Here is a 14,306-nt window from a genome sequence, read left to right on the forward strand (position 1 = left end):
CCGCAACCCCCGCCCAAATACCTTCAATGCCACGCACTCCACTATGTCTGAACAGAGCCACCTGTTCCACAGTACTGCATGAAGTCATTTAGTGACTCAGTGCATGCATAAATTTAGCCCATGATCATGTGAACCTGTAGACTTAATCCTGGCATCAGGACTTTGATAGATTCAGGTACTGTATCATGGCATATTCATCATGACGGATTTTTTCCACACCCCAAAACAAACTATTCATAATCCACTGGGCTAATAATAAAGTGAGGTGGAACAACATGGATGAATGTGTTTATTCTCCAGAGAGCATTACTAAAAGCCTTTGGTGATTTAACAGATTGAGCCATGCGATCATGCACATAAAGGCTCCTATTTCACAACTATGGAAGGGGACACCAAACAAAAAATCTTGTCAGCAGGTAGAAAAAAGGACCATGTCAATTAACATTACAAGTACTTACTTTAATATGCTGAATTACGTTTTTAACCTTGATAGAAATATCATCTAAAATCTGCAAGAAACTAGACGCAATATAATTACTCCCGATCTAGATCTGAAATTAGACCCTGCTATCAAGATGGCTTGTTGTCGAGTCCACGTTTCTGCTGTGTGGATTACCTTCATCAATGTACCATGTGCTTTTGGATTTGGACTGTGGTGGGTGATCGACAGAGCTGCCATTTAATGTGTAATAAAACTCAGACTTGCTTCTATTCCCACACTGCAGACCTAATCCTGTAAATAACAGAGTTCGGCAGAGAGAGAGAGAGAGAAGGTAAGAAGGGGCGTGTGTGTGCCCATTCTTTTGACTCGGTGGTGGCCCATATGAAAAAAAAGACAACTTGTCCTGTTCACAAAGAGAACACAGAAATGCGAATTTACTATTATTATTATTTTTTACATGTGCTATGCTGGATAATACTAGCAAGAGCCAAGAGCCAAAACTAACACAAGAACCCGATAACTCGAGATTTTAAATAACCGCTCAACACAACCTGAAGATGACACCAGCTATCAAACTAAGGTCTGAGACATACCAAAATTCTGTCATCGACATATTTGTCTGCGTCGTAAACGTGTGATTTTACACGAACGCTCTGCGTGATAAAAGAACAGCACGTCTGCCTCGTTAATGGGAGTGACACTCCCACTACACGTGATGACCTATCAGATAGGAATCTGCTGGCTCCTGGTGCTAGTGGGGTGGGCCAGGGCAGACCCTGAGCTGACGTCATGCAATGTAGCGAAGCCAGCAAAGCAACAGAGAGAGCGAGAGAGAGAGAGAGAGCAAGTGAGAGCGAGAGAGAGAAGACCCAGTCACTTCAATGGCCTCTTACAAAGCCCAAAATAACACCACACCACAGCACCCCATGCTTGCTGGAGTAAAAATAACACTTGGGCGCAAGAAATCCCCATGAACACACTCACACATTCACGCTACGGAAAACAAGCTTAGTTATGTACCCATTTTGAATGTGAGGCATTCCAACGGCGACTTACTCCAAATCTCCACTAGATGGCAGGCATCCTTACTGCAGCTAACGCCCGTGTTATCATGCTCGTTTATACACATTAAAGCATGAACAGCAAGTCTTTTCCATAAAATGAATGCTGGCACAAAACTAAGTATTAGATGTGGATCATAAATAAAACAAAGAAACAATTTAGAATTAAATTTGATTAAAAGGTTTAGCTGTGCCGCAGAAAAAAATGCAAGATTTGGTTTATCCGTTTAGCTTCTGTAAGAGCTTTACCAAATTCTGAATGTTTTTACCCAACTGTATATACCACAGTATCCTCCAAGTTTGCATCAGAGTTCCTGTCAGAACTAAAAATATCATCAAAGGGAGCGACTCTTAACTCCGAACTAGATGGGGGTTTTGGCTCAGTGGTGCACCACCACAGTGGTGGCTCCATTAACTGCAGTCAAACAGGAAGAAGAGTAATAAAAAGCAAATATACATTTCAAAATGTCTGCCGGTCTTGTGCGCCTATGTGTTTTAAGCTTCATTTAAATACAAACAGTAAACCAAATCTGTAAATGTAAAAATAAGTTAATTTATTTATATTATACTTCAGAAACACAAATTTAAAGAGAAAGTGTAGTCTGGTATAGAATGAGATTTAACAGCCTTTCCCATCCTTTGAGCCCTTTTATCTGGCTGGACTGGCGTACAAACAGAGAGAAAACGTGTGTGATTGTTGTTGACTATTTGCGCTGGACGTCGTCCGGTACAAGGCAGTGTCTGTCTCCGCGGCGACGGCGCTGAGTGACAGCAGTACCTTTGTTCTTTGGCTTGTTCTGGGCGGAGGAGGGCTTGTCCCCGCCGGTGCCGCTGCCCCTGTGCTTCAGCAGGCGCTGGTCCTGCATGGCGAACTCTGCGAACGGCCAGGGAGAGGCTGAGACAGCGGCGAAATGCGCAGGGCCAAGCGCGCAGGGGGGCAAACGCGCAGCCGCAAACGCGCAGCGGCGAACGCGCAGGGGGCAAACGCACAGCCGCAAACGCGCAGCCGCAAACGCGCAGCCGCAAATGCGCAGCGGCAAACACGCAGGGGCCAAATGTGCAGCGGCGAACGCGCAGGGGTCAAACTCGCCGCAGAAAACACGCAGCACCAAACACGCAGGGGCCAAATGCACAGCGGCCAACGCGCAGCAGCAAACGCGCAGCCGCAAACGCGCAGCCGCAAACGCGCAGCACTGGCAAACGCGCAGCAGCAAACGCGCAGCAGCAAACGCGCAGCAGCAAACGCGCAGCAGCAAACGCGCAGCACTGTGAACACTGGCAGCTTCCTCACTCCTTCCTCCCAGCACGGTCGAGCACAGCAGCAGAAAGGGCTCGCTTTGTGCTTTGTGCTTTGTCTGGGCCACACTTAGACCCAAAGCCTTAAAAAGCACTCAAAAGCAGGCAAGTCTGCGCTGCGCTACTTCAACCACTTAAATCCATCAAACTGGAGCAATGGCACGTTCTCACACCATTCCTGTCTTGGATCCACATGCAGAACACATGAACAACATCACGGGCCGCAGGCCCCCAACAGCAATCCGTCTTCCATAGCAAAACAATAACAACTCCAAACTTTCATCTCGCGCCTAACTTTGTGCTGCAGTTCCTAAGTAAACAGCCAGCCTACTATTTACATTATTATTATTATTCTTGCTTTTGTAGTTAAGGGTCATACACTCAAGAGATGCTGTCAACTGTTCCAAGTATCGCTTGCACCGAAAAGAAACAGCACAAGCTCGAATGACTGAAACAGATGCAAAGCCTCTGGATTTTCAGAAATGAATTAGACAAAAGGGCTTTTTGTTTCACCAATAAAACAGCAGGATGAGATGACAGATGAGAAACCCCATCAACAAAAAATAAAAATAAATAATACTTATAAGATAAATTAAGAAGCTAAGGCGTTAGCGCTCACCTGGCATTACTTCACAGATGGGGACCAGACGAGTGTGCTCCACGCTGGCAAAGTTACACAGCAGCGCCCCGTCAATGGTGCCGTCCCAGTCCCCGATGGGGTCGTCCTGAAAAAGGCCCAGACATGGTCTCCTTACCCCCGCAGGTGCTCGTCATTCCCCCAAACCTCTGCTTACTCCCCTCAGCTCTGTCATGTCCACCGCTGACCTGTGCCCACCTCCAGCCTGAGCCAGCTCTCTCTCTCTCTCTCTCTCTCTCTCTGTCTCTCTCTCTCTCTGTCTCTATCTACCTCCCTCTCTCTCTCTCTCTCTGTCTGTCTCTATCTCTCTCACTCTCTCACTCTCTCTCTCTCTCTCTCTCTCTCTAATGACAGGCTGGGCTAAGTGTCGCTCGTCCGCACGCAGGGAGAGGCCGGCTGCGGGGTCACCAGCTCCTGGGAGCTACGCTACACCGCGTCGCTTTCTCTCTCTCTCTCTCTCTCTCTCTCTCTGCGCAGCGGGCACTGAGAGGCCGGTAGTGTTCCTTCCCTCCTCCGGACGACCCGCCCGCCCGCCCCACGGGTCACACAACCCTGCCCTTTGTTCCCGCACTCCAATGAGAACGAGCTTCAGCTCCTTTATTCATTCCTCTCTCTCTCTCTCACTTCTTAACCCCCCCCCCCCCCCCCCCGACTCAAAACTACACACACAACAGCAAAACCTGCCGATGTACAGAAAGGCTATCATTTCCAGATGTTTTCATAGACCAGGGGGTTAACAAAGTGCAGCCCCAACATATTACAGTATGTGGAGCTGGCCCATATGAATCTACTTCAGACTGGGTGAGAATGCTCAAAACAAACCCCAGCGTATTACAGTATGTGCAGCTGGTCCATATGAACCCACTTCAGACTGGGTGAGAATGCTCAAAACAAGCCACAGTGTATTAAAGTATGTGGAGCTGGTCCGTATGAACCCACTTCAGACTGGGTGAGAATGCTCAAAACAAGCCCCAGTGTATTAAAGTATGTGGAGCTGGTCCATATGAACCCACTTCAGACTGGGTGAGAATGCTCAAAACAAACCCCAGTGTATTACAGTATGTGGAGCTGGTCCGTATGAACCCACTTCAGACTGGGTGAGAATTCTCAGAACAAACCCCAGTGTATTACAGTATGTGGAGCTGGTCCATATGAATCCACTTCAGACTGGGTGAGAATGCTCAAAACAAACCCCAGTGTATTACAGTATGTGGAGCTGGTCCGTATGAACCCACTTCAGACTGGGTGAGAATGCTCAAAACAAACCCCAGCATATTACAGTATGTGGAGCTGGTCCATATGAATCCACTTCAGACTGGGTGAGAATACTCAAAACAAGCCCCAGTGTATTACAGTATGTGGAGCTGGTCCGTATGAACCCACTTCAGACTGGGTGAGAATGCAGCGCTGCGATCAGAGATTTCATTTTCACAACAGCCTGCGCTGCGTTTTCATGTTTTCTCCTTATGACGCGCATCACTTCCCTCTCTCTGATCACATAAACACATGCCCTCGGGTGCGCGTTCGTCAGCAATTCGTCAGTCAAGGCCGGTATCTCGCACGATCGCGAGACGCGGTAGGAAATGATCGTTCGCAGTATAAAACACGGAGAGATCCACCGGCGCACGAACTCCGGAAACGCTCTTCCTCTGCAAACGCTCTTCCTCTGCAAAACACGACCAGCGCTGCCAAGCGGCGGACCGGCAGCGAGCATAAGCACGGGTCGCGACTCGGGTCACGATGAGTCGACTGGTAAACATGACCACGAATGGTGACCGCGACCCATGGCTGACATCACCGCTCACAGCGATTACGACTACTCACCGCTCCTGGTTTTCAAAAACAAACATCTAGTGTTTCTTTTGCGCCTCTACATCATGAAACCTATGCACTTGTTGTACGTCGCTCTGGATAAGAGCGTCTGCTAAATACCTATAATGTAATGTAATGTAATCTGTTAGATATTTGTTGGCCAACAAGGAAAGCATGGGCAGCCCCGTAAGCTCATTAACGCAGAAGGCGCCTGTTCCTCCAAACAGCAAATCACGTGGCTGCAGTGTAATGTATAAAGCATGCAGACACGGTGAAGAGGTTTATCTTCTGTTTCACCAAACGTTACAAAAGGGTGATCTAAGCAACATTGACTGTGGTATGTGAATGTTGGCGCCAGACGTGGTGGTTCCAGCATCACAGAAACAGCTGCCTTCCGGGGATTTTTACACACTACAGTCTCTAGAGTTTAGAGAATGGTGTGATTAAAAAAAAACATCCAGTGAGTGGCAGTTTTCTGGGCAAAAACGCCTTATTAATGAGAGGTCAGAGGAAAACTGGAAGACTTCTCCAAGCTCAAATAACTATTTATAACAGTGGTGTGCAGAAGGGCATCTCTGCACAGACACTTCATCGAACCTTGAAGCAGATGGACAACGCCAGGTTGCACATCTGTCAGCTACGAACAGGAAGATGAGGCTACAGTGAGCACGTGACCACCAAAACTGGACGACTGAAGATTGGAAAAACGTTGCCTGATCTGACAAATCTCAATTTCTGCCGTGGCATGCAGAGGGCTAGGTCAGAATGTGGCAAAAGCAACATGAATCCATGGATCCATCCTGCCTTCTGCCAGAGGTGCAGGTGCAGGCTGGTGGTGGTGTAATGGTGTGGGGAATGTTCTCCTAGCACATAGTAGGCCCCTTACTATCAACTAATCCTCGCTTTAATGCCGCAGAAGCATTGTTAAAGACCACATGCATCCCTTTGTGGACATAGTCCACCCTGGTCTACCATAGGATAAGATAAGGTGTGTGCATCCCCACAAACCATGCATCATCTCAAGCCCGAACATGACAGGGACCGTTAACTACGATGGCCTGCACAGTCCCCAGATCCCAATCCAATACGGCAGCACTAAGGTGAAGTGGAATGGGAGGTTTGGAGGTTTTAATGTGTGGTGAAATAGCATGCAGAAACTTCAGAGTCAGCATGGGCCGAAATCCCTAAGCAACGTTTCCATCGCCTTCTTGAAAGAAGAATTCACGCTGTTCTGGAGGAAAAATGGGGTTCTAACCCAGTACAAGACCGATGTGCCCAATAAAGTGGCCAGTGAGTGTATACCTGCTGACAAAAGCAAAGTTAGCCCTCAGAGGGTAGACACTGCAGAGACTAAAAACACACACACATATTTCAGGACTGCAGTTTGGCATACACCCAGAATGGCATGGAATGGAAAGCACACCAATATTTCAGATTAAGCATTCATGTGATTTACTCTGGAAAGGAAAACAGAATGGCGTGTTAAGCATACATTCAAACCCCAAGTGAGTGAGTGAGTGAGTGAGTGACAGTGACAAATTGAGTGAATCTGTGTGGGATTAAAGGCAGAGAATATGTACGTCACTATGAAATTATTGTGCAATAACTACGTGCGTCCAGCTGACGCTCAGTTCTCCCTTTGCTGCGTCACCAACACGCCTGCACTCCACAGCCACGGCGGCCATTTTATACCTGAACATCTGCATCCTGTTTTCTTCCTGTTTCAAGAGACTGCACTCCTCAGCGAGCGCGCATCGTTCACTCTCTCTCCACTGATGCCCCTAACAAAACCCTGCCCTGAACAATGGCTAGCCTAAACAGGCCGCTTTACTGCCAGAATCCTGATAAATACTCCTGCGTGTTTAAAGGCTTGTGTTCATTTAAGAGAGGAGGGCTGGCACCTCCCCCCCTTCAGGCCGATTGGTGTGCGGGCATGTCAGTCTCACCATGTCCACGCCCACGTAGCAGCCCAGGCTCTCGTTGCCGGGCAGCAGGTCGCAGAAGATGACGGTGCCGTGCTCCAGGCCCTCGGGCGTCTTGACCACCACGCGGGAGTTGATCTCGATGGGCAGGAACTCGGGGTCGGCCAGGGCCAGGTGGTCGGCCACCAGCTCGCCCAGGTCCTCCTCCTCCTCGTCCTCCCACAGCTCCAGCTTGTCCAGGGCCACGAACACGCCGCACTCCTCCTCACAGCGGAACAGCTGCTTGCCCTGGTAGGAGCCCTCCGTGAAGCCGTGGCCCCGGCCCTCCTCCTGGGGGGGGGGGGGGGGGGGTGAAGTGGGGGGGGGGGGGGAGACATACCCAGTGAGCCCAGCGTGCAGTCAGAGTGTCGCACTGAGGCTCAGGTAGACCCAACTGCAGCCCCAAGCCGAGGTACTCCACCGGCGGGGCCTGACGTTTCACTGTTACACCAGTTATGACTGTGAACAGAAAACGCTGATTCAATGTGTGAATGTGCGAGCGCCGCATCCCACGAGCACCTCAGTCAGATCAGGAGTGAATCAGGTGCCGCTCGCTCACACTCTCGTGCAGCACGTGCACGCACACGGGGCTAAATAGTGAATAATTTCAGCGTCAGCAGACGAGCTGGCCTCTAGTGCTTCCAGCGGACTTGTGCACAATTCTATCGCTTTACAGAGCTGGCTGTGCAGCCCACTGACCGGCCTCTCCAGGAGCTCAGCTATACCTGATGTAGCCTGAAGAGATTCCACAGCACGCTGCCCCAAAAAGGCCAACCCCATCCCCACACAAGAGTGCGACAGCAAACTGGCCCAGGTGATGAAGAGGAAACAGGTGTGTTTATAACAACATCAGCCTCTGCCTGCACGTGCAGATTAAAGCACAGCTCGTTCAGGCTGCTGTCGACACAAGCACTACTCTGTTTAAGAGCCAGTGTAACCATGACAAACAAGAAGATCACTGCTTGGGAGAAGCATGATGTAAAGGCTCAGACTCATACTTGAAGCCAGTAATCTGTTGGTGGAGTGAGTGTAAACAATTTTAAGATTTATGGCAAGTTATCAGTGAGATGTCAGAGACGGGAAGGGCAGGACAAGCAAACTGAGAACGGATTACAAAACAACATCTCAAGCTAAGAGATGAATCATGGACCATAAAACCTGTAATCCTTCCAATATTGAGCTTGGCTTCCACAACCCAATAGAATGGGGGAACTGGAGCAACGCTCACTTCCCCACACAGTGAGAATCTGCACAAGCAGAGCCGTGTGTGTGGTGCATGGGTGTGTGTGTGTGTGTATGTGCACAAACGCGTGTGTGTGTGTGTGTGTGTGTGTGCGTGCACGCGTGTGTGTGTATGTGTGTATGTGTGTGTTCCTCTGCCCATCCTCCCAAGCATAGCAGCGCAGTCCTTAGAAGACAGCGTTCATGCGTGGGCAGCGGCAGGAGAGCTAATCTCTAATGATGCTCAGGGGTCAGCCACACTGAAGCAGGAGGTGAGCAGCAGCGAAGTGAAGATGCAGCCCACCTACTCCGATAAGACTGGAGCCGACCGGGCTGAGGAGGACTAGCCCAGACCTGGCTTACATAAGCTTATGTCAGACCAGGATGCGTGTAAGTTCAAAATGGTGGAGAAGCACAGGCTGCTATTGCAAACGGCAAAACATCATTTTGCGTGATTAATCGTGGAACGCCATCTGTTTATTATTAAAACGGCAGCAAGGATTACAAACGATCAATAGGCAGCGCTCTTAAGCGCTACACCCCGACTGCAAGCAGCACGCCATTGATCGTCTTTGCTCTTTGCCCGTTTATTTTGAGCACTGCTCCCTTAAATAATTAAACCTGTTTGTAAATAAACGGGCAGGAATGCCGGATTAATCATACAGGCGTCTCAGCTAGACGGCCTGCGTCGCTTTTCTGTACGGTTTCGCCGCGGCAGCCGAAGCGCAAGTTATGTCAGCTAGGCTGCGAGCGGCGGGCCCAGCGGTGGACCTCACGGGGCGGGCGAAACGGCGGGGGGGGGGGGACTCCTCACCAGCAGCTCCACGCCGAAGCAGATCCCGGACAGCGTGCGCTCGGGGATGAGCGAGCCCTTGAAGCGCACCACGCCGGGCAGCGGCTCGTCGCCCGAGCGCAGCTGCACGCGCACCTTGGAGCCGCAGTCGATGTCGCGCGCGCGCTCCAGCCGCGGCTTGTTGCGCAGCAGCGCGTAGCGCTCCTCGCAGTTGGTGATGGGGAAGAGCAGCTCGGCCAGCTTCTCGTCCAGCTCCAGCACGTCCCTCTCGTCCAGGCCCAGCACCACGTTGGTCTGGTCCAGGATGCGCAGGCTGCGCTTGCCCTTGCCCGGCGGCAGCGGGCGCCCCAGGCTGTTGCGCTCCGGGCAGGCCTGCCCGATGCTGCCGCGCGGGATCTTCAGGGTCTTCTGCGGGGGCTTCTCCGTGGCGCACTCCTTCAGCACCATGTAGTAGCGCGAGTCCTCGCGGAAGCCGCCCCCGCCGGGCTTGTCCTGGTTCCACAGCGCCGAGCTCATGGCCGCCGTCGCGGGCCGCCGCGCATAAGCAGGCCGGGCGCAGCGCCGGGGGGGGGTGGGGGGTGTGTCCGAACGCTCCTGGCGTCCGCGGAGACGGGCGGGGGGGGGGGGGATGCGGTGGGCGGGTCACGGGGCGCAGGCCTGGGGTCCCCCAGCGACCTCTCTGTGGGCTGGCTGCATCGCACGCTAATCAGACTGTGCTCCCATCAACACCTGCACACACACACACAGGGAAACAGAAACACACTTAAGGGTGGCGTTAACGCACAGGTGCACAGCTTGATGATTCAGCCAACTTCCCTCTCTGACACAGCGGCTGCAGAACTGACTCGGCTTTACGATATTAAACATGGGCCCCGAAATACATTTATCGCCTTTTCAACAACAGTTCAAAAACACAAGCGCAAATCTTCCTTCAAGACATAATTACAAATGCAAGGGTACAAACACACCCTTTACCATACTATACTGTGGAAATCCATTAATCATAAATGACAATAATACATTATACCTGTAGTGCCTTTGCGTGTACCTTCAATTCATTAAAATAGTAAAAAATTTACCTAAAACAGCAAAGCTAAAACAGTATCTAGACTAATAATAAATAAATAAATATCTTTAAAAGCTAAAACAGGCTAACTGCCTATGAATAACATATAGACATAGCTTGTAGCATTGCATGTTGGCCTATAAAGATAAAGAAGCAAAATACATACATAACATATGAATAAACACAGGTGATTTACGAGGAGCACTCAGTTTGGTATCATATAAAAGACGGATGTTATCCACTATGCAAATCAACTGGCAACTCATTTATTTTGAGAGGGATATCTGAGATTGCAAAATTGCAAATGATCAGAACACAAGAAGTTTTGAGACCCTTAAAGTGATTAACGGTGTTGCAACGCCGCCAACCTCTTTAGCAAACTTCCTTCACATAAGTCAGAACATTCTGTAATTACACAACTGGAGCACCATTAAAAACAAAGCTTCAGGCCAGAAATGTATGATTCTGCCTACTCTGCTTAACCGCAATGCGCTTTATCCCTCCGGTAATGAACTGAATCAAGTGTTAAGTGTCAGGTTTTTGTATTATAAACACTGCTAAACTCATAATTTGCGTGAGTAATAGAAAACTGCGTTAGCTCACATCACTCGAAGTTAAGGACAAGGTGCACTGTGGTTTGACTAAACAGAAACCTCCAAGTATTTTCATCAACAATGTTATTTACCCAAAAGAAAAAAGAAAAATAAACACATTTATCATTAAGTAATAAGACTAGCATTGCATAAGGGGAATTCAAGAGGCAAAACCTCAGCGCGGAAACGACATTGTACTAAAAAATTATCTAAAAATCCAGTGTTGACCACAGGAAAGAATGGCGTAATACTAAGCCAACTTAACAGCCTACTTAGCATTGCTGAATTGTTCACGAAACAATGATTCCACTCACAAACGGCAGCCCCTGCTTTGTCCGGTGAACTTCCATAACTCGGACCAATCTGTTCCGACCTCAAATAAGTCCACCCGTGTTATAACAAATGTATCTGCACAAGTGATAAAATCTTTTGTCCCCCCCCCCCCCCCCCCCAGAAAACTGCTTTGTAAATGGAGATGCTGAAAGAGGAGACTGTGTGCAGCTGGTGGTTTTTAATAAAAAAAGGGTTCAGATTAAAACACAGGCTATTCCAGCAGCTGTGGGTCTGCTGGATTTCCCCTAGCAGCGGCGGAGTCAGACACCAAGCCACCGAAGAGCAGAGAGAGAGACCAGAGGGGAAATCCACGGCTTCTCGGTTTGCCCTTCCTGGCCACTAACCGTCCCTGCGTGTCACGGCCTCTGTGCTGTAAACACGCAACGCAGGCACCACGGTATCTTAACCAATATTCCCGTTTGACACTGTTTCTGTGACGCTCCTGCTATTAAACTGGCGTTTTTTGTTTTTTTTGTCAGGACAAATTTTCAGCCTTGCTCTATGCTCTATAGGCTATATATATATAATAATACATAATATATATCAGACCATTATAATGGTGATCGGTTCCAAAAAGCCCCGTAGCACAAAGAATCTCAAGAAATAGGTCTACGGACTCAACTCAGCATCTCCAATAAGTCAGGGTTGGGTTTAACAGTGAATACACTAGTGGGCCCCGTAATGAAAATCACCATTTCAGCTCAGTTTTATTTCAGCTTTTTGTTTCAGCTGGTAACACCCAGTCAGCAGAGTCCTCATTTTAGACCAACACAAAAATAAGCACAAGTAGGATTATAGCACATGAAATGGGACGAGCCGAGTGTGCATGCCTTCAGTCGGCTGTGTACAGTGGGCTTAATGTGATTTTACTAATTCTGTCACTGAGGCCTTAAAATGGCACATCTGTCTCTCTTCCTGGACAAACTGGCCTCAGACAGTCACGACAAAAATACCGATCGCTGCTCATTGTGGAACCACCCAAGGAACAGGCCCTTTCAGCGTTACATAAAAAGCTCCTTGTTTACCATCTAGTGCCATCTACAGCTATGACCCGTATTGAGATTTAGGCTGTGGGAGTACTTCACAGTGAACACTGGCCATGTTGTGCGGCTGTTGTTTTTGTGGTTTTTATTTTTTGGACATTGTGTTCCACCACTTGGTGTGAATTATTTCATGACCCTTTCCAAACCAAGTGGCAAGTAAGTGAGATCAAAATTTCCCTATTTCAGCAGGAAATAACCTCAACACTGATGTTCTGACCCGTGTAAATATCAGTTCACACACATGTTCAAAACAACATTCCAGCTGGGAATTATAAATTCCACAACACAATAACAGCCTGATATTCCAGTCCTGCAGTACACTTCAGCCAAGTGAAATGAAAATCGGGGTTCCTGATCTTCCTGTAATACGAGTGAAAACAGTGTTACTGGACATGCAGCAGGCCACAAACCATTCGGCAATTTCCACAATGCCACACATTCGCGGCCTAATAGCTTCGCCCCCCAGCACCTCCAATCATTTGTTAACGAAAGAGAACATTCTATAAGGTGCAACTATCAAATTGTCAAGGCTAGTCGAAAAGGCAACCAAAAACAAGCTCAAAAATAGCCAACCAAGTATTCAGCTAGCTAGCATATGTAACGTTAATGTTTTCCAGACCGTACATTCCTGCATTATGTAAATGTTTTATAAGGATGCTCTGATGTTCTGAAGCATGCATGCCTGTCAAACATGGACCATATGGCAAAGCCACAATTTCACAATCTGCAAAATAAGAACCAAGCTATCAGCGTACAAGGATCTTATGTCGTATCTCAATATTCCACATTCTGGAACAATGATTGTCATGTTCACGTAATACACCTGCTGACAGAATCTAAGCTACACTGAACTGGAGAGTGGTAAATAGCCAACGGTAGTTTGTTCACCAGCGACGTTGGCTATGTGCAAAACTCAACCACAAAAAATGTAAACACAACGTTGGCCTGGGCTTCATGCCCTCCGTGAAATGACAAAACCTTAATGTAAGCTGATATACGATGTAATAGCTAGCTAGCTATCTACTAATATTCGCCACTCTGCATGTTCTCTTGCTGCCGCACTGTCACGGCCAGTAACGTAGAACAGTGTATGTCGTAGCACACGCTCGCCAAGTAAGATGCTGTGACTAGCTAGCTAGCTACAAGCGGTGACAACACGATAGTTAACGTAGCTAGGTAAGCGACCTAACGTGTTGGAGGAAATTAAACCATGCACCCTCATACCTTAAAATACAACAGTTACACTTAACCAGTCAGCTTTACGTAATGAGTAGCAATAATTTAACTCATTATTATTTTATTACTCACAAATCTAACAGCTACCCAGTTAGCCAATTGAATGATGAGCAGGCACTCATAGTGAAACTAGCTAGCTGGCTCTAAATAGTCGATGGCTAGCCATTTAGCCAAACCGAATCATCTTGTACGATATAGCTTGCTAATTATGTTTCTTTTTAACTAGCTCGTTCGCTAACGAGCCAGCAGCTCAAGCTTGCCGACTGGCGGGCCAACAAAAATGAGCAGAACACAGCCTAGCTCACAGAGCACCGCACACCAGATCCAGTAGCTCAATGCGTTGCTAGCAACATGCAAGTGTTGTGAATAATGACATTAAGCCACTTTTTCTTACCGTATCTTCAATGACAAGCTGATTAGCGAAATAACAACCTATACTGACAATCGGCTTGTCCCAATTGCACAAAGTTGAAATGTGATTTTAGTAGGGATGTAGAATGTGCCCAACCAGCTAAAAAGCAACGTAGTACTAGCTAGCTAGCGGCTACTAAGCATCTCTTGTGTGTTTCCGTGTGCTGACAGAGTTGTGTAACACTACAGCAGGTTAGCTTGTTAGCTACGGTATTTAAACAACTGATTTAAGAAGAAACACGTTACAGTTACGAAACAAAATAAAATACAAGAACACTGTATACATTATACTGTCATTACTGAAGGGGAATCCACGCAACCAACCAATTGGTCATCATTCTCTGAACCCATTGGCGCATTTCCAGTTTTGGTTAGTGATTATTGGATAAACAACGAGTCTG

General features: G+C 48.2%; 1 protein-coding gene across 3 annotated transcripts in view; it reads right to left on the bottom strand.

Moving 5' to 3' along the window:
- Positions 1 to 9,800, bottom strand: part of cylda (cylindromatosis (turban tumor syndrome), a) — a 24,039-nt gene extending 14,239 nt beyond the window's left edge. Inside the window, exons 1-5 of one of the 3 annotated variants that reach the window (XM_035395863.1) lie at positions 9,245 to 9,800; positions 7,195 to 7,500; positions 3,419 to 3,524; positions 2,282 to 2,377; positions 617 to 733 (exon numbers count right to left, since the gene is read on the bottom strand). In XM_035395863.1, coding sequence (XP_035251754.1) covers positions 617 to 733; positions 2,282 to 2,377; positions 3,419 to 3,524; positions 7,195 to 7,500; positions 9,245 to 9,739 — 1,120 coding nt within the window. In that variant the 5' untranslated portion in view covers positions 9,740 to 9,800. The remainder of the gene's footprint in view (positions 1 to 616; positions 734 to 2,281; positions 2,378 to 3,418; positions 3,525 to 7,194; positions 7,501 to 9,244) is intronic. The other 2 variants (XM_035395864.1, XM_035395865.1) reach the window with 2 other exon arrangements.
- Between the last annotated feature and the right edge of the window lie 4,506 nt (positions 9,801 to 14,306).

This window comes from Anguilla anguilla, chromosome 16 (assembly GCF_013347855.1).
Source record: "Anguilla anguilla isolate fAngAng1 chromosome 16, fAngAng1.pri, whole genome shotgun sequence".
NCBI lineage: Eukaryota > Metazoa > Chordata > Actinopteri > Anguilliformes > Anguillidae > Anguilla > Anguilla anguilla.